Source organism: Tiliqua scincoides, chromosome 8 (genome assembly GCF_035046505.1).
Source record: "Tiliqua scincoides isolate rTilSci1 chromosome 8, rTilSci1.hap2, whole genome shotgun sequence".
Classification (NCBI taxonomy): Eukaryota; Metazoa; Chordata; class Lepidosauria; order Squamata; family Scincidae; genus Tiliqua; species Tiliqua scincoides.
In genome coordinates this window covers 34052319-34078071 of record NC_089828.1, presented here as the reverse complement: position 1 = coordinate 34078071, position 25753 = coordinate 34052319, and the positions used below count along the sequence as shown (strand labels likewise).

The window sequence follows — 25753 nt, the reverse complement described above, 5'->3', positions numbered from 1 at the left end:
ATTTTGTGATCTGTCTCAAGTGCAGGTAGGTCTTGGACTGGTCCTGAGTACAGCCCACTATTGTTCAGGTCAAATTAAGGTCTGACACCTCCCCCCTTATTCCTTTCCATAGATCTCTGTGTGTCTCATCCTTGTCTCCTTTGGTCTTGCTGTCGGCAATGGGCTCTGGGTCAACACGTTTCGCCAGAAGTACAGCTACCTTGCTGCTTTCTACAAGCACACCAACACAGTCCAGGATGCCTTCCTTGCTTTCTGGGGTTTCGTCATCCTCCTGAGCCTTGTGATTCCAATGGCCATGCTAATCACGTACGTTCCAACTCTGCCTTTTCCTGCGCAACCATGAACTGGGACCACTTGGGGGCAGTGTTTTGATTTGGAGTTTGTCACAAGAGCCCATCCCCTTTCCCAGAGCTATATGGCTTCTGGTTGGCTGGCTGTTTACTCCTGTGATTGCCCCCATGGTGACTGCCCCCATGGAATGGAAGGGGGAGGCAGTGATCTCAACACTGGTAGGATTGACGTACACTGCAGATAGTTCTATGAATATAACACAATAATATCAGTTAAAGCATATTTGCTTACACATGCACACAGATACACACACATAGAACTACTGATGGACCATACATGGTGATGCCATGGATTGAATCATGAACCTTCTGGCTTTCCACTGAACTATGATCCTTGCTGGACTTCTGGAACCCCTTCCAGAGCTGGGGGGATCAAGCTGACAAGGGGGGAGAATTCTGAAATCACCTTAGCTTGAATAATTGACTTTATCCCTCTTTCTCCTTAGCTTTGAGTTCATCTATCTGGTCAACAGCTGTTTCATCGACTGGGACTTGGAAATGTATTATGCCCCAAAGGACACTCCGGCAAAAGCCAGAAGTACAAGTCTGAATGACCACCTGGGACAGATCCAGTACGTCTTCTCGGACAAGACGGGCACCTTGACGCAAAATGTCATGACATTCAAGAAATGTTGCATCAATGGGACAATATATGGTAATGTGGGATTGGAGACCCATTGAGCTTTGGCAACTCATAAGCTTTCAAAGCTGGGCCACATCCTGGTGACCTAGCAATTCCCCACCCTTCAGGGCCCTTCCAACCTTCTTCTGGACATTTAGCCAGGCATCCAAGTCCCCCACCTTCCCCTCTGCTCTCTCCTTCCTCCCCCCCTTTTTCTTCCAGTACTCTTAAGAGCTCCCACCACACCTCCAACCCTCCTACTACTACTGTCTCAGGCAGTCTTGTCCCAACCAGCACTTTGGCCATGCTCCCAGATGACATCACTGCCTGGATCACCAGCCACAATGAGGCCAGCAGCAGCTGAAGCAGCCTTGGGAGTGGGTAGTAGCAATGAGTCATGGCACACAAAAGGGCTGTTCACACAACATGCTGTACCCAGGTAGAAAACATCTTCTCCTAGGTGCAGTGCTCATCACATGGATATACATTTCCATGTGAATGGTTGTACCTGAGTTCATTTGCACATTTAAAATTTGCACATTGTCATCTGGCCTGAATGGAATATTGTGGAGATTTGTACCTAATTTGCATCAGTGGTGCAGGTAGACGGGGTGCAAAGCACTAAGTTTTGCAGGGAGCCTCACTGTGGTGTGCAAGTGCCCCCCCCAAGAACCATTCTGGGTGGTGGGAGCAAAACAGAGGTGTATGCCTCCATTTTGCTCTGACTGCTTGGAATGGTTCTGAAGGGGAGCGCAGGGGTCACCTGCACTCTGCAATGAGGCTCCCTGCAAAACCTCATGCTTTGCACCCCCTCTAGCTACGCCACTGATTTTCATCAAGGTAAAGAGAGGCCTCAGGTGCAGTTGAAACATGGGAACAGCCCTCTACACATTGCCGAAACACATTTTGTTGAGCGTGAAATATATAAATAGTTTTCCATCTGGAAATGAACCTTCATGATTTCATACCTGGAGATGGTGATCTATGTGCTGTCATTTGGAACAGTCAGTTATGGCCTACCACAGTTAACACTAAGCCACCACCTTGGACTTTTCTGTGGCTCACTTTTTTTTCCCCTTCAAATGAATTATTTCCCCCCAACATTCCTGCAGATGTTTGTGCTCCTTTTGCCATTTGGATTGATGGATACTTCATATTAGTTTCTCCACGATTGGTTCCAGTCACAGCAGCTTAGCTACCAAAGTCACACTTAGTACCACCTGAAAACTGAAATATACATTTAATAACTATTATTGTTGTTACAATGGAAAAATAAAATCATTGGGATAAACATGGAGGATGTATTGATGGCTCACTTTTATGAACTGCAACCTTAACATTTTTAAAATAACATTTGCAGGTTCGGACAGCGGCACCAAAGCCCAAATGGTATGTCAAACATTCCTGTTATATATTATGTGGTCCCTTTAAGATATTGTAGGTGCCCTGATGGACCTGTAATAAAGGGTGAAAGGAGAGTCTTCTTTTGCCAGTACTGTACAGGTAGGTATTGGCAACCTTCAGTCTCGAAAGACTATGGTATCGCGCTCTGAAAGGTGGTTCTGGCACAGCGTCTAGTGTGGCTGAAAAGGCCAATCCGGGAGTGACAATCCCTTCCACACCGGGAGCAAGTGCAGTCTGTCCCTGGTCTGTCTCCCTGGCTATGGGCCTTCCTTCTTTGCCTCTTAGCCTCAGACTGTTGGCAAAGTGTCTCTTCAAACTGGGAAAGGCCATGCTGCACAGCCTGCCTCCAAGCGGGCCGCTCAGAGGCCAGGGTTTCCCACTTGTTGAGGTCCATCCCTAAGGCCTTCAGATCCCTCTTGCAGATGTCCTTGTATCGCAGCTGTGGTCTACCTGTAGGGCGCTTTCCTTGCACGAGTTCTCCATAGAGGAGATCCTTTGGGATCCGGCCATCATCCATTCTCACGACATGACCAAGCCAACGCAGGCGTCTCTGTTTCAGCAGTGAATACATGCTAGGGATTCCAGCACGTTCCAGGACTGTGTTGTTTGGAACTTTGTCCTGCCAGGTGATGCCGAGGATGCGTCGGAGGCAGCGCATGTGGAAAGCGCTCAGTTTCCTCTCCTGTACTGTACAAGAACTGTCCTATTTGTACAGTACAAAGAATTTACCCATGGGTAGCTCAGTCCTAAGCTTCCCAGAGTCTGCTGGAGCAGCAGCACCAAAGCAGCTACCACTATATCTAGTGGGTGCCGGGAAATCACCTAGACTGTCTTCGGGGGAAAGAGTATTTTGTCCCCTTCCCCTGGGGAAAGTCCCAAGTCCTGCAATGGGCCTTCTCAAGTCTGCGCCAGATATTTTGCCAGTGCAGACCTGAGATATTCTGCGTTGGGCTTTTCAGCCTGATATGGAGTTCAGGATCCGGCGAAGCTGAGCTCCTCCAGTACCCCCTTCCACCCCAGTTCCACCCCCTGCCCACCCTTGTTCTGCCCTCTCCCCACCCCCCAGAGGCCTCATTGCCACCCAGTGGTTTCACTTACCCTTGACAGCAGTACATCGTCTTCCTCCCAACGCCTAGCTGCTCCTTACTCTCCCTGTGCCATAAATGTGCTTTACAGCACCCAGTGCCATTGCTGGGAGAGTTCTTGATTGGGCCCTAAGTTCTTTATTGAGGTGTTGCAAGATGACCTTTTAGCTGTAGTGGATTACATTGAATCACCAGGGGTTGCACTGCATGTCCCTGGGTAAACTGTACAATTTGTCACAAATGGGTTTGCATGTGCCAAAGCCAAAGATTTTTTTTTTTCCAAACGTCTGCAGTACTTTTTTCAGAGCAGGACCTGTGGAGCCAAGCAAATGTTTGATAATTCAGGGGGTGGAGCCTGGGGATCTGAGTGTGTCCAGGTACAGTGCCTAGTCAAATCAGGGTATGCAAATACATTAGGAAAAGAATCAAAGCAACCCTGATTCATCCAATCAAATATCTTGATTCCAACAATGCTAAATGGGCAGGTACAATAACAGAGTTTGCCACTCAAAACCCCTATTCCTTGTTTATGTTTTCTTCTAGGAAGCCATTATGAACTGGAACAAGTACTTGGACCGAAAGTTGGAGTTCTGTGACCAGGCACTTGTGGAGACCATCCGGAAGAACGACAGCCCTGTGGTGCAGGAGTTCATGCGTCTCCTAGCACTCTGTCATACTGTCATGGTGGAGGAGAAAGAGAGTGAGTTACAGGTCCAGCTTTGTTATAAATGGATTTTTGATACACAGATTTGACTCAACACAAATCTGCAAATTTGGCCCCTGCAAATGAGAAGGAATGTGCTGATCCCTGGAGAAAGGGAAAATGCACCCCTTTAAAATCAGTTTAAAAAACTGAACAGTCCTTTAACAATAGCCTCCTTAATGAGAGAGAGGGGGGGGGCAGCTGGCTGACAATCCATCAATCCTTCTCTCTTCAGCTGACCCCTCCCTTCCCCCCTGAAAGAAAGGTGATCCCTTTGCATTGGTGAAGGGAGGGACTGAGTGAAGTGCCTTTCTAAGGGCCTGATTGATGGATTGTCTTCTTAATGACTCTTATCTTATATCACAAAGGTCAGCAAGGCTGTTTTTAAATCACTGTAGCAAAGAAACTTTATTTTGTAAATTAATTTGCTATAGTGTGTTTTATACCATCCAAGTGAATGTTTGGAATGGAACCCATGCGAATAATGAGGCTCAACATGTATATTGTTTTCCAACCCCTTCCTTCCACACCAACTTCTCAAAAGCTGGCCCTTGACACAGCCAGAATGTTAGGGATGGGAGTGCCAAGGTCACAAAAATATATTTATGGGTTGAGTATATAGTATTATCCTTATCCGAAATGCTTGGGAGCAGAAGTGTTTTGAATTCTTACAGATTTTGGAGTTTTCGCATAAACGTAATGAGATATCTTAGAGATAGGTCCCAAGTCTAAACACAAAATTCATTTATATTTCATATACACATAGCCTGAAGCTAATTTTATACAATATTTTAATGCAAAACAAAGTTTGTGTACTTTGAATTTTCCACTTGAGGCATCATGTCAAAAAGTTCAAAAGCTCAAAAAGTTTTGAATTTTGGAGCATTTTGGATTTCAGATTTTCAGATTAGGGATGTACAAACTATATGAACTTTTTGCAAACATCTTTGAGTACAGAAACCCCTCCCCCCAAAAAATGTAAAATCTTAATTAAACATGAATGTTCTTTTGAGAGCTGGTGTTGTAAAGTGACTAAGAGTAAATGCAAGTTCAAATCTCAACAGGTGACTTTAGATGCACCTTGAAACACTACCAAAAAAACCACAACTATCTTGATGTCATCACGTGTATGATTGCATCAAACAGGGCAGCCTATCCATGAAACGTGGTTACCTTGGGTAGCAGAATTCTAGCCCTCGTCCTGCTTCTTGGATTTGAAAAGGAAGAGGGGAATGGAGCAGAAGAGGACTGTTGAGAAGAGTGGTGGACTAGGGTGTTGATGCTCTAGCCCAGTGGTTCCCAAACTGTGAGGTATGGCTCCCCAGGGAGCCATGGAAATCAGCCAGGGGAGCTGCAAAATCCTCACAAAAAACCCACTGTCCTATACAATGTATCGTAATGTCCAACCTTTTTTGTGCCACAACCCCAATTAAAAAATAAAATATGAGGCAGGGGTCCCACCACCATTGATCCCACCTCCCTCCTGAGACCCTATATACATGCCCACGCTGCTGCCCACTCTCTACCCCCATTACAACCTCCCAGTACTATTCACAGTAACCAAATATTAGAGAGCACAGAAAAGGTTACCATGAAGCCTGGCACTAGTGAAAGCTATTTTAGTACAATTCCTAAGGACCTGAGCAGGACCGGGATGCAATCTCCTGCTTCCTGAAGGGATATACTAGATGCCTTCCCCTTTACAAGGTGGTGCTCTAGTCCAGTGGTCTTCAACCTCAGTTGTGCCATGACCCCACAACTGAGACTTCATGACTCCACTGGGGTCACGACTGCAAGGATGAAAAACACGGATCTATAGGATTGTAGCCCTAATGTCTTCTTTTGTTGTTGCTGCTACTTTTACTTTACTGCACACATTAATAAAGCATTGCATCAAGATTCTTTTTGTGCAGTGCTTTACTGATGCAAATTCACTTTTGTGGGCATGAATAAAACATTTTTTTAAAAGACACCTTTATGTGACTGTATGTATGGTTGTATCAAGATTCTTTTGGTGTGGTGTTGGCACAGAAGCACATGTGCACATCAGTTGAGTGCGGTCAAAAAGAATCTCACTGCAATTATACGAGTACATACAATCATATCAGTATCTGCTTTTTTCGTAATGTTTTATTCATGCACAAATGCACATTGGTAACATGGAGCAGAAGATGCTAATGGACTAGATCCAAGCTTATTGTCAAGTTAGGGAGATGCCCTGCATTTCTTTGCCCTTGCAGAACAGCATGTACAAATGGATTCGCAATAACAGGCAGAGATTAACTTCCCCGGCATCCATTTCAGTTTCAAGGAGTTCCTTAATCTCTTTGTATCCAGTATCAGGTCAACCGAGCCTTCCGTGTCAAGCTGACAGGTAAAAAGACCAGAACTACACGGAAGTCAGAGAACTTAAACAATCTCTACCGAGAGCTCATGTTTTTATGGGTTTATGGGTTTCTCCATGAGGTTTTCTAGTCCTCATGTCCCAACTCTGAGTACTTTCCCATGCTATTCCTTTAGGCACAATGGTTCTCAAACTGCGGCTCCGGGACCCACCAGTGGGTCGTGACCCAATTTTTGGTGGTTCATGATACTGGCAGGGCGGATTGGGCTATGTGTATCAAGGGTTAAACAAGTTTCTACTTGCACTGCTGCCCAATCCTCATTATAGCCATACTCCTTGGCATTTATGAATCAGGCAGCAACCTCTCAGGCCTCTGAAAAGTTTGAGAACCAATAGCTTTCATGTTGTGCTCCAGGGGTACCGTGAGGTTCCCAAGAAGTTTAGTAGTGATCAGTGAGAAGATTCTCTCTCGTTCATCATAGCTAAGATTCCTTAGCAGCTGGGAGAAGGAAGGAGTAAAGAATATTAGCCAAGCAAATACGTCCGCCATCACATGGTACCTTCATTGTGTCTCCCAACTTGAAATGTGATCATTCTGTTTCATGCCTTCTTGGAAAACAAAGAGATCAAGAGTATTAGGAAGTTAATCTTCCTGTTGGACAGGAATGTCAGTTTTTGACAGGAGGCACCATAATATCGCGGGCAAACTCTTGCCTTATTTATTTCATTTCAATTCCTGGTGCTGCCCAAACCATGTCACATAATAAAGAGCTTCCCGTAGGAACAATACTTGCTGCTCAGTGGGAGAGCATGTGCTTTGTACAGTGACAGGACTGCACAGTGTACAGGACCGTTGTGTCCTGGTCAACTGTGTTTCAGCATGGTACATTAATGTCCATTCTTTTGTGTCCCGGATATTTGTGTCCCAATATATGTATATATTTCTATTAGATGTACTTTTTATTTTTAAAACCCAGAGGTGGGTTTAGGGTTAGGAATTGGATAAGAGACTTCAGATTTTTAACATGAGGTTTTTTTTTGCCCAGTTATGGTTTGTTTGGTGGCCAGTTATAGTGGGATGCAAATAACCAGGATGCACAAAACAAACAAACAAACACCAGAATGTTCAAGGGATGCCAATGACTAGGACACATTTGACCAGGATGCGAATACTGCTTTGTACACCCAAGGTCCCAGGTTCAATCTCAGACATCTCTAGTTGAAGCTGGGCAGCTGGGTTAGGCTAGACTCTGCTTCACATTGTGAGGAGTCACTGCCACTCAGTACAGGCATAGAAAGCTTTCTTCTTCTGGGGAAGGGTCTTGGTCTGCCTAGTTTGCAATTGCCTCCACTGCCTGGCAGCAGCTCTGCCGGGCTCCAGTCATCAATTGCCTGAAGATGCTGGGGACTGAAGCGGGGCCTTCGGCATGCAAAGCTTGCCTTATCCCCAAGTCATGTTCCCTTCTTTCAGGCCAGGAACTGGACCCAAATGTAAAATCTCTCGGTTTGCCTTGAACCAGAATAGGAACAAAACTAGCAGTACACAAAGGAGCAACTGGTTCAGTTGAACTAAGTGGTTCAATGATCAGGTGCTCAACTTGCAATCATAGCTGGCCCACTTGAGGCCAGGTGAAGTGGCCATTTGAGCACTGGACTTGCAATGCTCAAGTCCACAATACACTGGCGGAGGTAACCAGCCCCTTGTGCCTGCCTCCACTGGCCTGTTACCCACCCACAATAGTAAAAGCAGTTAATCTTTCAACAACCCCAGAGTACCTATATCTAGTTACTGGAAGAATTAAATCTCACCACCCCTTTGGGAGTGATTTTATATGTTACAGGATGCTGCCGTATGATGATTAACGTATAGTCAGGTGAATGATGATAGAACTATGAACTGCAAATATCTTCTTAAGGGCACTATAGAAGTGCCATTTGGACTGTGGAAGTGTCGCACACATGCCATAAGGCACATTTGTGCCACCTTGAGTGTCGGGGAGGCCAACAAGAACGCACACTAGCCTCCCAGCACTACTTCCCAGACTTCAGCTGAGGGCAGCTGACATAGGGGGTTGGGGAGGGTGGGGGAGGGTAGAACAAAGGCATTCTGGGGCAGGGGGAGGGCAGCCCAGTGGGAGAAATAGGCCCGGGAAGGGAGTCCTCTTTAGGTGTTGCAGATCAGAGTAGCCCCATAAGAGCAGCTGCTTATAAATTCCCTTACTCCGAGTTGCACTGCAACCTGGTCCAGCACTGTTCTGGATACAGTGCAGACCAACCACGCTGCCTGCTCCAGGGCATGTTAGGATTGGGCTGTAAATTGTTTATATTTGGAGTGTTCTGGAACAATAAATTCCAGTACTGAATTCATCTGTCTGTCTTCTTTTCATGAATTTACTTTTATTAGGATAGAAGCAGCTATGAAGCTTAGGGCACAATCCTAATCCCTTATGCCAGTGCTTTCCAGCACTGACATAAGGGCAATGCAGCTCTGAGGTAAGGGAACAGACATTCCCTTACTTTGAGGAGGCCTCTGTGAGTGACACCCAACTGCAGGATGCAGCACATGTCCCATTGGCACCGCTATGCCACTGCTTTAAAGCACTGACATAAGGGATTAGGATTGCACCCTTATTTGCAATTCAATTGAATTTCTCATACATGTTTTTTCTGGTTTGTATATGTCTGCATTTTTATATTAGATTATATTAAGAAACTATAAACCTGAACCCCCAATAGTTAATGGTTCAACTCCCTGATCAGTACTCCTAAAGTATATCTTTCTTCTAGATCAGCTGGTTTACCAAGCTGCTTCACCAGATGAAGAAGCTTTGGTAACAGCAGCCAGAAATCTGGGCTACGTCTTCCTCTCCCGAACCCAAGATACCATCACACTCAGTGAGCTGGGCGTGGAGAGAACCTATAAGGTCTTGGCCTTGTTGGATTTCAATAGTGTGCGTAAACGGATGTCTGTTCTGGGTGAGTGTTCTTAACACAAAACAAAATGTCTGTCTGAATCTTGAAGATTTCAGTCCAAAATCCTAATGGTCGAACATTTCAGAATTAAGGACAGCAGCGTTAAAATTTTAATTTTTTTCAAGGGGGAACCTTGTATTTGAGGGCTGGCTCACAAATCACAGGACTCCTGTCTGATGAAATAAACCTTGGGTCGATTACGCAATAAATTGCACATGCATAAGAACTGGGAGGGAATCATGCTCTCTGAATCAGACTATGCCTCATCTTATTGCAGTCCCACTTATGGCAATAATACCAACTTTCAGGGGGGAACCTGTGTGAGCCTTTAGCCACCAAATTGACCAAGTTACTTGTAGAACCTGAAAAATGAACCAAGTTATTCCTCATGAGGAAACTGCTTGAATCAGCATATAAGGTGGTTATGCTTTACCCCCCAAATTAGAGCCAACTGGGCAAAATAAATATAATAATAATAATAATAATAATAATAATAATAATAATAATAATAATACAGGTATTTATATACCGCCTTTCTTGGTCTTTATTCAAGACTTTATTCAAGGCGGTTTACATAGGCAGGCTAATTTAAATCCCCGTAGGGATTTTTACAATTGAAAGAAGGCTCTATCTTTCAAGAGCCACAACAATTCAGATGTTTCATTCTGATCTGGCCTCCATCCTCCCACGCTCCGAGCAGATGGAAATAGCTCGGCTCAGCTTGTCAGCTGCTTCAAGGTCGCACGGTGCCGGTGGCCTCGAACTGGCGACCTGCGAATGTTATCTTCAGGCAAATGGAGGCTCTACCCTCTAGACCAGACCTCCTGCCCAATACCATTTTTTAATTCAGCACCCTAAATATATCATAGAATAGGTCTAACTTTTAAGACAGCAACATGTGTGTAGGCCTGAGATATAGATGAGGTGTCCTGACCACAACCCTCTGTTCTGAGGCTTAACATGGAGAGACCATGAGGAGGGAGACAGGCCCTGAGGAATGACAATGCTGGGAACTGGTTGACTTATTAACAAGGTAGCCCCCAAAGGCAAGAACAGGGTCAAAATCAGGACCAGAAAAGCAACATTCTTCCTAACAAAGGGAAGGCAGTTGGAGCAGAGGCACAGGGTGCCCCTTTCCTAATGTCTGGGGGGGGGGGGCTTGCCTCTCTCCAACAGTGCGAGACCCTGAAGGCTGTATCAGGCTCTACACCAAGGGGGCAGACACTGTGATCCTGGAGAGGCTCCACCGCGAACGGGTCAATGAGGCCTCCACGGCCAAGGCTCTGGATGTAAGTCTGGAATGAAAATCACTGCATGAGGCAGAGCTGCAGGGCAGGACTGGCTGTGAAGTGAGCTAGTTCAGACCACAGAAGATTCTGGGCTCATTGCTGGGGGGGGGGAGTGGACAGTAGATCACCCAGCATTTTTCCCTCAGAGCTGGCCCATTTGTGAGGCTGATTGAAGCAGTCTCCTCCCTCCACCCACCCGCTTCCCTCCACTGTTCCTCTTCCTTCTACCACTCCTTGGATTGGAGAAGAGAGGAGGGGTGGAGTGGAGGGGTGGAGAAGAGAAGAGTGGTGGGCTGGAACATCTCCTCCACATGTCTTCTTCTGCTCCATCCCCCTTTTCCTTTTCCAGTTCAGGGAGTGGGAGGAGCAGGCACATCACCCCGTGAGGGAGGGAGTGATCCTTTCTGTTTTCCATCATCTCCTTCCTTCCCTGTTAGGGAGGGGAAGAGAGAGGTAATTGAAGGGAAGGATTGGGAGTGCAATGTTAATCAGCAAAATGTAAGAAAAAGGGGAGAGAAGGGAGGAGGTGGCATTTGGTGCTGTTTCCAGCAGCAAAACATCAGAGGTCAGCACTGAACAAAAGCAGCTCCTTCCTGCCAGAACACCAGGTCTTGCTGCAGCGACCCCCAGACCACACTGGCTGCTTGAGTGAATGCTCTTGAGCTGCCTCCTCCGCAGCGTTCCACACTGTCCTCTTTCGCAGAGTTTTGCTGCGGAGACCCTGAGGACGTTGTGCCTGGCCACCAGGGAAGTGGATGAGAAGGAGTTTGCAGTCTGGAGTAAGAAACACCATGCCGCCAGTGTCTTGCTCCAGAACCGGGCTGAAGAACTGGACAAGCTGTATGAGGAGATCGAGAGAGATCTCAAGGTAGGAGTAGGGGATGCTCAACAATTTATTAGTTTCATTTTTATATCGACTTTCTTCAAAGGGGCTCATGGTCACATACTGTACATAGTTTTTTCCTTCCTTTTGTCCTCATAACTCTATGATGTATAGGTATGGCTGAGAGATCATGACTGGCCCCAGGTCACCCAGGAAGCTTCAGGAGGCTGAATGGGGATTTGAAGCTGGATCTTCCAGGTTTAATTCCAGCATCAGAACCTGTACAGCATCCTGGCTCTCTCTGTTCCCATCACTCATACCTCTTCCTGGATCAGAGTTCCAAATGATCTGGTCTTGATGCTGAAGGGAAACAGACACAGTAGTGTACCAAGGGCAGGGTAGCAGTCTGCCTTTGTTGTTGGCATCCTTCAGTCTCGGAAGACTATGGTGTCATGCTCTGAATGGTGTTTCTGGAACAGAGTGTCCTCTCCAGTGCGCGAAGCCTGGGTAAAGTAGGTATGGAGGATAGGCTGTTACCCATGCAGCAAATCCCCCGTCTCCACGTCGCTGAAATGGTCCAGTGGAAAGGCAGAGGCCAATACAGTTGGTTCCAGCGGCGTCGCAGGAGTTGCCAGAACATGACTGTGTTCAGCCATGAACTGCCTCAGGGACTCCAGCTCCGGATTTTGCCTCGAGGTTGACTCCTGAAGCCTTTTCCATAACTGGATGTAGCCACAAGGCAGTGGAGGTTTGGGATCAGAGTTTTCCTTCTCTCAGATGAGCTGTCTTCCCAGGCTCAAGAGTCCCATCTACCCGGTGGCTGTTTAGTCGCCTCTTACGACAAGTACAGCCAAACCGAGGGCCTATTCTTATCCCCAGCCCCCAGGGGATAAGTCTGCCTTTGATGTACTTCATAACAGGGTGCCAACTTGCCTGTCCCTTCGAATGCCATGTAGACCTGGCTTCCTGTGTGGGGAATTTTCAGGTGGAGGCCTGATCTAAATGGCTGGTAGACCTGGCCTCCTCTGAGGGATTTTGAGGAGGAAGCTAGGTCAATTCGCTGCTTCAAATTCCAGGTAGACCTGGGCTCCCCTTGGGGATCTCAAGATGGAGGCCAAGTTCACCCATGACTTGGAGCAGCCAAGGGCAGGATGGTGGAAGCAGTCCACTCCAAGTACCAGTGGAACTAGGTATTCCACTGAACCAATGCATTTAGAATCCTCTGTTGTCCCATTTAAAAAAAAAAATTCTGAAAGTTCTCTGGAGCACTGTGCATGTGTGGTTTGCCACAGCTTTCTGGGTATTTTTTTTTTTTAGTTCATTATGTCTCATCCCTCCATTACATTAATGATATGCACATGTGTGTATTGAGGATACCTTGTAAAAAAAAAAGGGGGGGGGCTACAAGACTCTTGGTAGCTTTTACTACACTTAAAAATGCACTTCTGGTCTAATTATATTATCCAGAACAAGACTGCCTGAATTATAAGCTTACTGATTTTAAACGGAAGCATGATTGATATTTGAACTAAGAGCCTTTTTGTGTGGTGTTTTACCAATGCTGAGCAGCATTTCAACACATTGGCAAAGCACTGCTCAAACCAAATAAAACATGCAATCAAATCAGGACTGCTTTTTTGCAGTGTTTTATCAGTGTGGGACCCATCGGGGGTCCAATCAAAGGCCAGCCAGATTTGGCACTGGCCAGGCTGACCCTGAGCACCAGTGGTAATAGTAGTGCCCAGTGTACTGTCAGGGGGTAGGCAGGGGAGGCCCGGCATCCAGTTTCTTCATTCATTTCTTCCCCCTCCTCCACCATATGCATCACCAGTTTCCTTCTTTAAAAGAAATCTAATTCTTGGGGAGGGGGGGATTGTGACATTTTGAATTCATATTACATTTTCAGCCCTATCACTGGCTCATGTCCTCTTTCAGCTTCTGGGTGCCACAGCTATAGAAGACAAGTTGCAAGATGGTGTCCCCGAGACCATCCAGCTCCTCAAAAGGGGCAACATCAAAGTGTGGGTGTTGACTGGAGACAAGCAAGGTATGAAGTATGTGATTTCGGGAGACCCAGGTCTCATTCTGACATGACAGGAAAGGGGCAGCAGCTTTGTGACTCCACCCCAATGCCACTCCAGTAAGGTTGAACAGAACAGCTTGGCCCAATTCAGCTTTGATGTTGGAAGCAAGAAATCAGAAACTGGAAACCCAGCCAGAGATCAAGTGGGCTTTGGATAGGGATTGTGGTTCAGTGGTGGGTCACCTGCTTTACATGCAAAAGAACCCAGGTTCTATCCCTGGTAGCATCACCAGGTAGGACTGGGAAACCCTGCCGGAAACCCTGGAGAGCTGCTGCCTGTCAGTGTTAACAGTACTGAGCTAGATGGCCCAATAGCCTGACTCAGTAAAAGGCAGCTTCAAAGTGGAGCCTGAAATATGTTATTCTACCCACTCTGTGCTTATACAGACAGAGCTACCTGGATGTCAGCCTCTGCACATGCTAGTCATCTCTTTTTATTTTCTTTTTATCAACTGGTTCAAGAGGTGGATGCCACCAAGGTTAAGGAATAAGACAAAGGCCATTCTCACACATGAACTGGCCTTCACACCCCATTTCTGGCTTTGTGTTGACAGAGACTGCGGTCAATATCGGCTTTGCGTGTCAGCTCCTTTCAGACAACATGACCATCCTGGAGGAGAGCCAGATCAGGTAGGGAGATGTGTAGGCCCAAGAGCGACTCTGTGTATCTGTCTGTGTGAGCATCACCCTGTCACAATCTTTAACATCAATGTCACTGCGTGCAGTGTCTATGCCTGGTGCAGGACATCATTCAGGTTTGAGGGAACCTTTGGCAAGGTGACATGTGCTAGACTCTTTTACCACAGTGGCATGAGAAGGTTTGTCTCATTCTTTGTGGGCTAGCGGCACCAGCAATCTGGCAAGCAGCTGCCCTTGCTGTGTTTTCTTTCCCACAATGCCCCACTTTTTGTTATGATGCTATACTGTGGAGGAAGAGAGCAGGGCAAGCAGCAACCACTGGCTAGGACACTGTTGTTGCTGGAATGAAACAAACACGCATCAGCTGTCACAGTAAGGGGCAGGTGATCCACCCAGCTGGTGGTTGCTGACTGGTCCCCATTTTCTTCAGAGGGCCATAGCAGGCACCATCAGAGGATTACCTGGGATATTATGCCCTCAGCAGTTATACGTACTAGGATGCCTTATGCTGAACTCAGTCTGAACTCCCCCTACATCCCCAGAATCAGCATCAAGGAGCATCAACATTCTTTACTGCCTCTTCCCGATCAACAGAAGTGTCTTAATGAACATTCTGTGATGTCACAGCAGCTCAGCTGGTAGTGCTTTGCTGCAGAATTTCCATGTTTGCTCTTACCCTGTACATGCCCGATCTTGTCTGATCTTGGAAGCTAAGCAGGGTCAGGCCTGGTTAGTACTTGGATGGGAGACCGCCTGGGAATACCGGGTGCTGTAGGCTTATACCATAGTCTTTCGAGACTGAAGGTTGCCAACCAATTCTCCTATGCAGCAACTGAGGAAACATTTGCTTTTCTTCCTCTAATTCGGTTTATTTATTCATTCATTTTATTAAATTAATTTATTATTCTTTAGCAAATTATTTTAATAAATCAATTCAATTCAGTATATGCATTAATAATTAATAATTAATTTTTATTTCAATTTATTATATCCTTTTTTTGGCCAACTAATTCATTCATTCATTTTTAATGTACAGGTCCAGTCTATTTATACACGGATTTTTTATACACGGATTTGACTCAACACGAATGGCCCCTGCAAATGAAAAGGAATGTGCTGATCCCTGGAGAAGGGGAAAAATGCAACCCTTTAAAATCAGTTTAAAAAACTGAACAGTCCTTTAACAATAGCCTCCTTAATATGAGAGAGAGAGAGAGAGAGAGAGAGAGAGAGAGAGAGGGCAGCTGGCTGACAATCCATCAATCCTTCTCTCTCCAGCGGACCCCTCCCTTCCCCCTGAGCACTTCAAAGAAAGGTGATCCCTTTGCATTGGTGAAGGGAGAGACTGAGTGAAGCGCCTTTGTAAGCCTTGGAGGAGGACTGATTGATGGATTGTCTTCTTAATGACTCTTATCTTACATCACAAAGGTCAGCAAGGCTGTTTTTAAATCACTGGAGCAAAGAAACTTTGTTTTTTAAATGGATTTGCTATAGTGCATTTTTTTTTTGCCATCCACTTGAGTGCTTGGAACGGAACCCACAGGAATAATGAGGCTCAACCTGTATTATTCATTTAGAAAATTCCTGTAGTCAATTAATTGAATTAATTTTTCACATTAAAATTTGAAAAATAAATATATGTATATACTGTTTATTTATTTAATTACTATTTATGAACATTGCTTTGCATTTGTTACCCTTATGTTTGTCTATTAAATTAATTGATTGATTTATAGAAAATATATATCCCCTGCTTTTCCGCCAATAAATGTAGGACACCCCATGCAGCATTTGGAAGGTGTGAGTTACCGCTGTGCCTGAAGAGATCTGCCATGCCCCTCTTCTAACCCACTTCCTTTTGCAGTGAAATCTTGGAGCCTTCCTGGTACAGCAACAACAGCCTGGTTGGAAGTGCCGAAGGTCTATGCAATAAGGACTCATTCCTACCTTTCCAGACACGCTCACTTCATGAGACAGCATTGGTGGTCACTGGAGACTTCCTAGTAAGATGGGATGTTGCTGGGCTCCACTCTTTCTTCCTTTCTAGCATTCAAAGTTTCTTTTATAGACTAGGAAGTGTTTTATCTCATGATCAGACTTGAAAGTTTTATCCCACTTCTGGACCATGTCTAGGATGACTCCAGCCATGTTCACCAAAAACAAAAACAACAAAAACCCACAAAACCTCATTCAGGTTAGCAAACCCTGAACAAATTTTTATTTGGTTCTGCTCTCACTCAGGGTTGGAACAATGGGAAAAATAAACTCTTTACCTCCAGAATTATCTGGTTGACAATTGCCTCTCCAAAGATGCTGTTTCACCCTACAAGTGTCATCTGCTACAATGGTGGTTTTCAGTGAGAAAACAGCACTGAGGCAAAGACTTAACCCATTTCTGCCCAGCCCACAGGTGTACACATTTGATCCCTGTTGTATATATGCAATGTTGGGCAGAAATGGCTTGAACACCCTCTCTCAGCACGATGTTCCCAATCCAAATTGCTGCCTTCAAATTGCTTCAGCCTTTCCACATATGGAAGATGTTCTTTTCTGCCCCTTTTCTGGCTCCACAAGATCTTTTTTGAGATGTGGTTTCCAGAACGGAACTATTTCTGAGTGTGATCATGCAGTATGCCTCTGTGCCACTTCTTCACAGGACAAGATCTTCCTTGTCAAGGGAGAGAAGACATCAAAGCAAAAGGAAGGCTTTTGGGAGCGGTTTGGCTGCCGCCGCACGAAAGCACACGAGGACAACGAGGACTGGATGGAAAAGGCATTTGTGGAGTTGGCCACTGCCTGTCAAGCAGTGATCTGTTGCCGGGTGACTCCCAAACAGAAGGCTCTCATTGTCCAGATGGTGAAGAGGCACAAGAACGTCATTGCCTTAGCAATTGGAGATGGGGCCAATGATGTCAACATGATCAAAAGTGAGGCTAAGTCTCAAAACCTTGGGCAAATGGTTCCCAAACTGTGCACCATAGTGCTTGAGGGCACTGTGGGAAACTCACAGGGGCATCGCATTATGTTCCCAGCAGCCTCTTCTTCTCAGCTGCTCCGGGCACCACCATCTTGGATCGTGCAGAATCTCAATCTTAGTCTAAGATTGTCAATCTATGATTTTAGAAATACCTGATGGGTTGGGTTTTGGCAGATCTGCAGAGTGGAGAGTGGTGATGTTTTACCAAATCAGAGGGTAGAACGTGTTGGGTTTTGGTGGACCAAGAGAGATGGATTTGGGTGAGGTACAGCAGAGCCTGATAGTTGAGATCTCGGGAATATTTCCAGGGAGCAAGCAGGATAGGAGTTCTGGAGTGAAGAGGGGTGGAATGTGAAAGAGTGAGGCAAGAGAGTGCCCATCACTCAGTCTCCCATCCTGCCCATGAAACTGCACTGACCCCTTGCTAGTAAATAACAACGAATAGCTTGGATCAATAGTATCCCTTCTGGGTGATACTAAAAGTCTAACAAGTCCTGCATCTACTTGCCCACAGTGACCAGTCAGATGCTTCAAGAAAATTTGTATGAAGGCAAAACACTTCCTCTTCTCCTTGCCCCCAGCATTTAGGAATTGGTGATAGACTTCTCCTTCATGCGGAGTTTCTATTTATTACAGCCGGTATACATTATTAAAAAGGAAAGCCCTGCTGGATCACACCAAAGTTCCCTCTAGTCCAGTGCTCTGTTACCAACAGTGGACAACGAGATGCCTCTGAGAATCCCACAAACAGCCTCTGTTATTTGGAGATTGACTGCCCTTACATACTTTTTAGCATTTTAGCAATCATGGTTAATAGCTATTGATAGACTTTTCTTTCATGAATTTGTCTAACCCCTTGTGAAGCCATTTACCGTTTGTAAAGCCATTGTAAAGCCTCTGAGTTAGTGGCTGAAATTCCCATTCTCCACTTCTCTCTCTCTCTCATCATGATCTTTCTTTCTTTTGCTCTCTCTCTCTCTCTCTCTCTCTCTCCCCAGCCGCTGACATTGGGGTGGGAATCAGCGGACAGGAAGGAATGCAAGCAGTCCAGTGCAGTGATTATGCCCTAGCACAATTCTCCTATCTACAACGACTTCTCTTCGTCCATGGTCGATGGTCCTACCTCCGAATCTGCAAGTTCCTACGCTATTTCTTCTACAAAACATTTGCTGGTATGATGGTACAGATCTGGTTTGCTTTCTACACGGGATGTTCAACACAGGTGAGTATTAATGTTTTCCCTGCACTAATCGTTCTTTTCTGCTTGCTGTGTGTCCTCTGATTGGCTTGGCTCACCCAGCAAAGACGTCATGAATTTCTAATTTAATCTAGTGCAGTGCTAAGTATGTGAGCTATAAGCAAAGAAATATGAATTTCACTTTCACCATGAATTCACTAGGTAACCTTAAGCAAGCCACTGTTTCTCTCAGCTTCAGATTTCCCCATCGGCAATATGAGAATAATAATTCTGACGTATTTTACAGAACTGCTGTGGTAATTGCATTATAAATGGTGTGCTGTGGGCACTTGAGTTGTGTTGCATTTGCTTCCATGTTCACAAGCCATCTACAAACAATGGGGAAGAGCTGTTGCTTTGATTCCCAACTTGTGGGCTTCCCAGAAGAAGCAATGGGGCTACTTGATTCTGTGGCAGCCCGACATGGAATTCCTTGATTCTGCGCTGGCTAAAGAGCTGACCAGGGGCTCTGGATCCAGTGGAGCTGAGCTCTGCTAGTCCCGCCCCCTCCCTCCCTGCCCCCTCCCCCACTACATCACCTCCTTGCCCTCCCTCCACCCTGGAACACCTCCTCCCTGCCTCCCCCCACACCCCCAGTCACTGCTCCGCCACTTGGCTGTCCAGGAGAACCGCCAGGTGGCGGACTGTGGGCCCAGCACTGGAGCTGGTCCAGTGCTGGCTCATGCTGTGCTAGCTCTGGCACTGGGCCCATGGTAAGGCTCACAAACGTGCCTTATGGCACGTTTGTGACAGTGCATGCTGGCAGTGAGCCAGCGGGCAAAGCTCAGGAGTGGGCCGATAGTTGGCCAGGTGTTTACTTCTGTTTTTGTTATGATAGTCTATATGGACCTGATTCAGGAAGGTTTTTCTTATGTTCTAATTCTAAATCCTGAACAGGAGCTCCAGGGCAAGCTCTTCATAACAAACAGTATTTCAGATTTGTTTATTTATATTAATGGGACTCATGGAAGACAAAAGTAGTTTTTATTTATATTCATGCCTGTCTTTTTCATTCCAGTTTGTTTCATTTTCCTTTAATGTTTTTTCATTACATTCTTACTCGGATTTCTTTGTGCTTACGATTATGCTGGAGTTGGTTTTTTAAGAAACTAGGACTCTCACTTTTACCACTAGCAGTTCCAACATGTAACTGCCTCCTTTTTGCAGGCCATTTTAATTATCCCTCTGCCTCATGATGTAACTGCTGTTACAAGGCAGTGTGGGTAAAAAACGGCAACTGTTCTTAACATATGGCTGCTTCCAGTGTTGCATTTTGTTTCTTTTTTTTTCTAAACCACTTCAAAGACCTGCTTCTGAGCTAGCAAGGTGGGAGATCGATCTATCTATTTAATCTGGATATAGATATATAAATATAGATAATGATAGATGTATAGATATTCCACCTTATGTATAGTTATAATATTTATATAATTTGTATTTATTTAGTCTACATAAAATACTTAAATAAATTACACATTTGATGAGAAATCAAGTGATGGACACACACTTGTGGACTGACCAGCCCTTAACCTTCTCCCTTTTCACTCTTTGCTTTCAGCCTCTGTTGGAGGGCTGGTTCCTTGCCTTTTATAATGTTATGTACACTTCCTGTCCAGTGCTGTGCATGGGGCTGTTTGAACAGGTAAATCACTGTCTCTGCCCAACATTGCAGGTTTAAAGAGATTCATTGGTAGCACTCCTGTGCTCATGCCCAAGATTGTTCCTCTTCTCTGCACTCATTTACTCTGCAATAGCCTAACAGCCCAGTCCTGTTGAAATTCTCCCTGCTGATGCACTTGCGCCAGCACAACTTGCACTGTATCCCGTGGGGGAATTTTGGACCTGTGCCTGCTAAATCACCGGCGCATGTCTGAGTAGATCCATGTTGGTGGGTCTGACCTAGGAAAGGGGCTAGGATACAGCATGCAGTGCTGCAGGTGATCCCGCCCCATCCCAGGCCTGATCTGCCAACCAGGCCAATTTCCCCCCCACCCCTCCACTGCTCTGGAGTGTGTCATGGCCTACACTGGTGCCGGCGAGATGGTGCAGGCCTTCCCATTAGTGGTATTAATTCCTCCCCTGTCACAACGTGCTTTATGACACTTTTGCGACAGCTTGCAACAGTGGAGCACACATCCACCTGTGCCAACAGAGTACAGGATTGTGCCATAATTGACCCAAAGTGCAATAACTCTTGAGACAACTTCAAATCCTAAAGGCCCCCAATTCTGGAATCCCATATGGGACACAAATTAGGGGAAATTCCTTCCCCATCCCTGTACGCCAGGGCAAAACAGCAAGTCTGGTCCAAGACCCTCCTGGGTCAAACGTCATCCACCGTACCCAGTGCCCACCAGCTGCAGTTGCTGCTCCTCTTTCCTGGATTTGAAAAGGGAAAGGGAAATGAAATGGGAGTGTGGAGGAGAGACAAGGTGCCCATCTCTCCTCCATGTTCCTTTTCAAATCTAGAGGGTAGGAAGGAAACCCTCTTGTGAGCGCAACTCCCTTTTCTGATGGGGATTGGTCGTGGGTTAAGAAGCGGTGCCAGGAAGTTCTTTCACCTCTGGCTTCAGTGTAACCAGCTTCCCCTCCTTTCTCTCCCATAACCACTAGGATGTGAGTGCCAAGAGGAGCTTGCAGTTTCCCGAGCTCTACAAGGCAGGCCAGAAGGACATGATCTTCAACTTCCGGGCCTTCTGCGTTTCATTCATTCAAGGCACTCTGGTCTCCTTGGTGAATTTTTACATTGCTTTATGGGCCATGGAAGATAAAGCCGGCACCCGGATCATTGGCGATTACCAATCCTTTGCCATGATTATAGCAACCGCAGCCATACTGACCGTCCTCATCGAGGTGAATTGTATGGGTGGAGCAAAGGGGTGGTCAGAAATGAAATCTTCTGGTTTGCAAATAACAGACATTGTTGTCTGAGCCCCAATCTCTTGGAATGTCAGGTAGGCTCCTATGTAAACATAGATCCTCTTTCACCCAAACATACCTTCTGGCTAGGATTACCAACCCTTTAGGATTAGTCTCCAGGAATCAGTATCAAACTCCAGGTAACTACTGAACCCAATCCTGGGCATTTTAACAGAGCCTCAAGGAATTCCCAAGAGTATTTATATTTATCCAAGGAGTTATACTCCTTCTCTTAGCTTCCAAAGAGGCTCCCAAAGCCCCACATTAAAAACAATAAGAATATAAAATATACAAATACAAATTCCAATCAGGCTGAGTGAAAAAAATAAAAAAGAGCCCGACAGTGAGAGCAGAAAACAAAACAAGCTACAGTGGGAGGTAAAAACTAAATACCTGTCCAAACAAAAAACTCACCAATGAGGGGGCCAAACAGGCCTCCAAGGGAAGGGAGTTCCCAAGTGTGGGGCCACAACCATGAATGCCCTGCCATGAGTTTCCCTAATCAAACCTCAGTAAAAGAGGGAACACAGCATGGCCCCTGTAGTGGAGCCAGAGGGGGGAGGAACTGTACGTGTCACATGACGCTGAAACTAATTGTGTAAGCTGCCCCCATCCCTCACTCTTGGAGCCTATCCAGGGGGCAAAAGCAACGCCGAAGAGATGCCTTTGCATTGCTTTTGCTTCTTGGAATGGCCCCCAGAGTGAGGGGGGGGGACAGTTTACATTGCAAGTTTTGGAGCCATGTGGCACTTACAGTTTCTCCCCACCCCCCAGGCGCTGCTGCTGATGGCCCCAAAAGTTGAAAAAGGGGGCAGGCAGATCAATGCGAGGAAAGGTGGTCCTTTTGATATCCTGGTCCCAGGCCATTTGAAGATGATAACCAACTCAGACAACCAAGCCCAGAAGCACACAGGTAACTGGTGAAGATGGTCTAAAATAGGAGTAATATGCTGTCATGCACAGACCCATGCTGAACCCATGCTGCAGCATTTCATACCAGCTGAAGCTGCTGGATGCTCTTTTAAGGGTAGCCCCATGTGGTGTGGATTGCTGTAGTCCAGTCTAAGTTGTGAGGTTACATCATGCTGGGGAAAAAAAAAATCCAAGAATAGCTTCAGTCAGAGTTGGCAACCCTACTTCCAGCAACAGTGACAGACAAAAGGCAAAGGGAAGGGACATTTCTTGTGCCTTGATGAGGCCCCAAAACCTTACCAGCAGGAAGTTCCCACTCTGTGGGCCCTGTGAATTTAAACTGCAAAAGATTTGCACTGAGAGCTTAGTGTTGATAAGGCTGTAGGGCATAACGAAGGCCTGAAAAGAAGGGGGAAATGAGAGTAGCTGGCTGTAGGGAAGGCTGTGGGGGTGGGTGACAAAAGAGGACTGTCAGGGTGGAATTTGAAATGGGAACTCTTGGGAAAAGCCTGAACTCTTCTCCCCCCCCCACCCCAAGTTCTCTGAAAAAAGTTTGAAACGAACGAGCAGAATTCCAAATTGTGACGAGAAATGTTTGCCCATCTCATTCAGTTCTCTGAGGAATGGAGATGGTTCCAAGAGATCCAAAGGAGGAGGGCCTGAGGGAAGAGAACATCCAGGGACCTGAACCAGGAAGCTCAGAGCCTGGACCCTCAATGAGGTCTAATGAGTTACTGTGAATCGAGCCCTCTCCAGGTGTACAAGGGAACAGGACCATGGAATCTTGGCCTGTTAAATCGGCAAACAGGACAACCTTTCTTGAGTGGATTGCCTGGTGTCAGTGCTAAGCACCTGATCTTCTCCTTGTCTGGTCTGGTCCTCACAGAGGATGCACAAAGAGAGCACCAAGCAGATATTATGACTGCAGGTTTGCTCATTAGTTGTTCAATGGGCTTTCTTCTATTTCTCTCCCTGGGTAGAACATTCTTGATGTGAAATTTTGGACTGTCTTCAATGTACTGGCCATCGTACTCAGCCTCGTGTTCTACTGCTTTTTCACCTATGTCACTCAGAGCTTCATGGCCTTCAAAAATGCTCCCAGTATCTTCCAATTCCCTGGTAAGACACTGCCAAATGGAAATCTATCACAATGATCCTTTTGTAGGCACACCTTGTGGTTCCATTCACAAGAATGGAGACATTGGGCACCTCCTATGACTAGTCAGAGCCACCACACAGCAGTGCAGGTATCCCAACAACCCAATCTGTCTCAGGACATCCGAGGAAGCGTGAGAGGATTCTATTTGCATGTCCCACTGCTTTCTGGCTAAGTTGGGCCCTGCCAAAGGTCCACCAAAATTTTGGCACCAGCAGTGGCTGCGATCTTGTTCATAGCGATTTGTGCACTTAAGTCCCGTTAAGATAAATCCATGTTAGCCATGCCACAAATAGTTGATGGCAACACATTGCCATCTTAATCATGTTAAGAGTAGGACACATTCAGAAGATAAAACCATCAAGGGCTATTAGCTATGAAAGCTAAAAGAGAAACTCCATGTGCAGAGGCAGTCTATCTGTGAGTATGAGATGCAAGGGGCAAGCATACTTCAGGGCTGCATTACGGCTACACCTGTGCTGGAGAGTTGTATAGGATTGGGCCGTTAGGCTGTAATCCTATACAGATTTGCCTGGGAATAAGTCCCATTGTCCACAGTGGGACTTACTTTGGAACAGCATTGTGCTGTTAATTGTGTTTTGTTTTGGATGTATGGTAAACCTACAAAGCAATGTTTGCTCAGAAGAATGGCCCAATGTGTTAAGTGTGATGTACTCTCAGGTAAATGTTTTTAGAATTGCAGTCGTGGTGTCCTTGGCTAGCACATAGCCCGTGTTTTAAAACTCAGCATAAACACATATCTGTATGTGTATCTGTATGTATCTGCTCATAACTTTCTCCTTCCTCCAGATGCCACCAAGAATGCACTGACAGACCCAACTGGGGTGCTCATTGTCGTGCTGTCTGTTGTCGTGAACCTCATCCCCTCCCTCACCGTTCGCTACATGCACAGCCTGTTAAGCTCTGGGACCATGATAGAGGTGAGTGGCTGTCTAGAATTCTCAGCCAAGTGGCTGTCAAGGGACTGTGCAGAAGGGTCATGACTGGTGGTTGGTTGGTTGGCAACCTTCAGTCTCAAAAGACTGTGGTATAAGCCTACAGCACCTGGTATTTCCAAGCGGTCTCCCATCCAAGTACTAACCAGGCCTGACCCTGCTTAGCTTCCGAGATCAGATGAGATCAGGCATGTGTAGGGCAACGTCCTTGGGTAGAATCAGTCAAGAAAGCTGATTGATTGGAGGTCACGATCAGGCTGTGAATTTGTTTGAGGTGCAGTTTCTCTTACAATGCCAAGTGAGGGTCTGCCAAAGAGCAATGTCAAAGGGCCCAGTCCTTTGGGAAGGCTCCAGCCTTTTGAAGGAGTTGGTCAAAGGGTTCATTGACTGAAGACCATTCACAGTTCTACTTTAGGTCTTTATTTGGATGTAGTTGGTTTGGGAAAATGAAGTTTGGAGGAGGTTTTGTAATCGTTTGGGTGTGCAAGAGCCTTGACAAACCCCAACGTGCTTATTTTGCCTCCCTTTTTTGGTAGATGCTGCAAGCCAGAGACATGCAGATGAAACAAAAGGCGGTTGAGCTGACTTCTCATATCCGAAGGAACTCCTTGCGGCGGCGCTCTGGCTATGCCTTTTCGCACAACGAAGGTTATGCTGACCTCATCTCCAGGGGAGCAAGCCTGCGGATTAAAGGCCCCCACCACCGCAGCCAACTAAATGGCTTTCACAGTGCCCCACTGCCCGGCAAAGAAAGTCCCATTCCAATGATGGACAATACCTCCGATCACAAAGACCAGCTCTGTTGACTGAGTAAATGCAAAACGCAGAGAGGCTACTATTTGTACTAGTGCTGAGACTTTATACAACCTGCCAATGACAAGGGTCATTTTTGCACAACCTTATTTTCTTCTGCACCTGAAATGGATTAATGATCCTAAGTGCGCACATGCTGCAAGAGCTGGCAAGGCTCAGCTCTGTTTTGGCCCAGGAGGTCTTGGCTGCAAATTCCTGAGTCTTGAGCACCAGGTTCTTTTACTGGTTGGAAGTTCCCCTTCCTTTCTTGCCAGCTGCTTGCAGATTAATTCCTGGTCCTTGACAGGAACTTTGTGGTATCCTCACAACTGATGACCTTCCTGTATAGAGGAGAAAGAAACCATCCCCTATACACCATCAAGAGTGGAAACCACTCTAGTGACATGCACACTTGTCTCAAATACACTGTTAGACAGCTTGTTATGACTACCTCCCTGAGGCAACCCAAAGTGACTTTTGCACAGCACA

General features: G+C 46.1%; 1 protein-coding gene and 1 pseudogene across 1 annotated transcript in view; both read left to right on the top strand.

The window, feature by feature from the left end:
• Positions 1 to 25278, top strand: part of ATP8B3 (ATPase phospholipid transporting 8B3) — a 74410-nt gene extending 49132 nt beyond the window's left edge. Inside the window, exons 14-30 of the mRNA XM_066635594.1 lie at positions 113 to 306; positions 797 to 1005; positions 3003 to 3034; positions 4005 to 4161; positions 9296 to 9484; positions 10658 to 10770; positions 11474 to 11638; positions 13529 to 13640; positions 14231 to 14306; positions 16180 to 16318; positions 16972 to 17242; positions 18291 to 18514; positions 20088 to 20171; positions 21143 to 21382; positions 23341 to 23479; positions 24327 to 24457; positions 25009 to 25278. Of these exons, the coding sequence (XP_066491691.1) occupies positions 113 to 306; positions 797 to 1005; positions 3003 to 3034; positions 4005 to 4161; positions 9296 to 9484; positions 10658 to 10770; positions 11474 to 11638; positions 13529 to 13640; positions 14231 to 14306; positions 16180 to 16318; positions 16972 to 17242; positions 18291 to 18514; positions 20088 to 20171; positions 21143 to 21382; positions 23341 to 23479; positions 24327 to 24457; positions 25009 to 25278 (2745 nt within the window). The remainder of the gene's footprint in view (positions 1 to 112; positions 307 to 796; positions 1006 to 3002; positions 3035 to 4004; positions 4162 to 9295; positions 9485 to 10657; positions 10771 to 11473; positions 11639 to 13528; positions 13641 to 14230; positions 14307 to 16179; positions 16319 to 16971; positions 17243 to 18290; positions 18515 to 20087; positions 20172 to 21142; positions 21383 to 23340; positions 23480 to 24326; positions 24458 to 25008) is intronic.
• LOC136659842 (5S ribosomal RNA) lies at positions 14974 to 15093 on the top strand (annotated as a pseudogene).
• Positions 25279 to 25753: the final 475 nt, after the last annotated feature.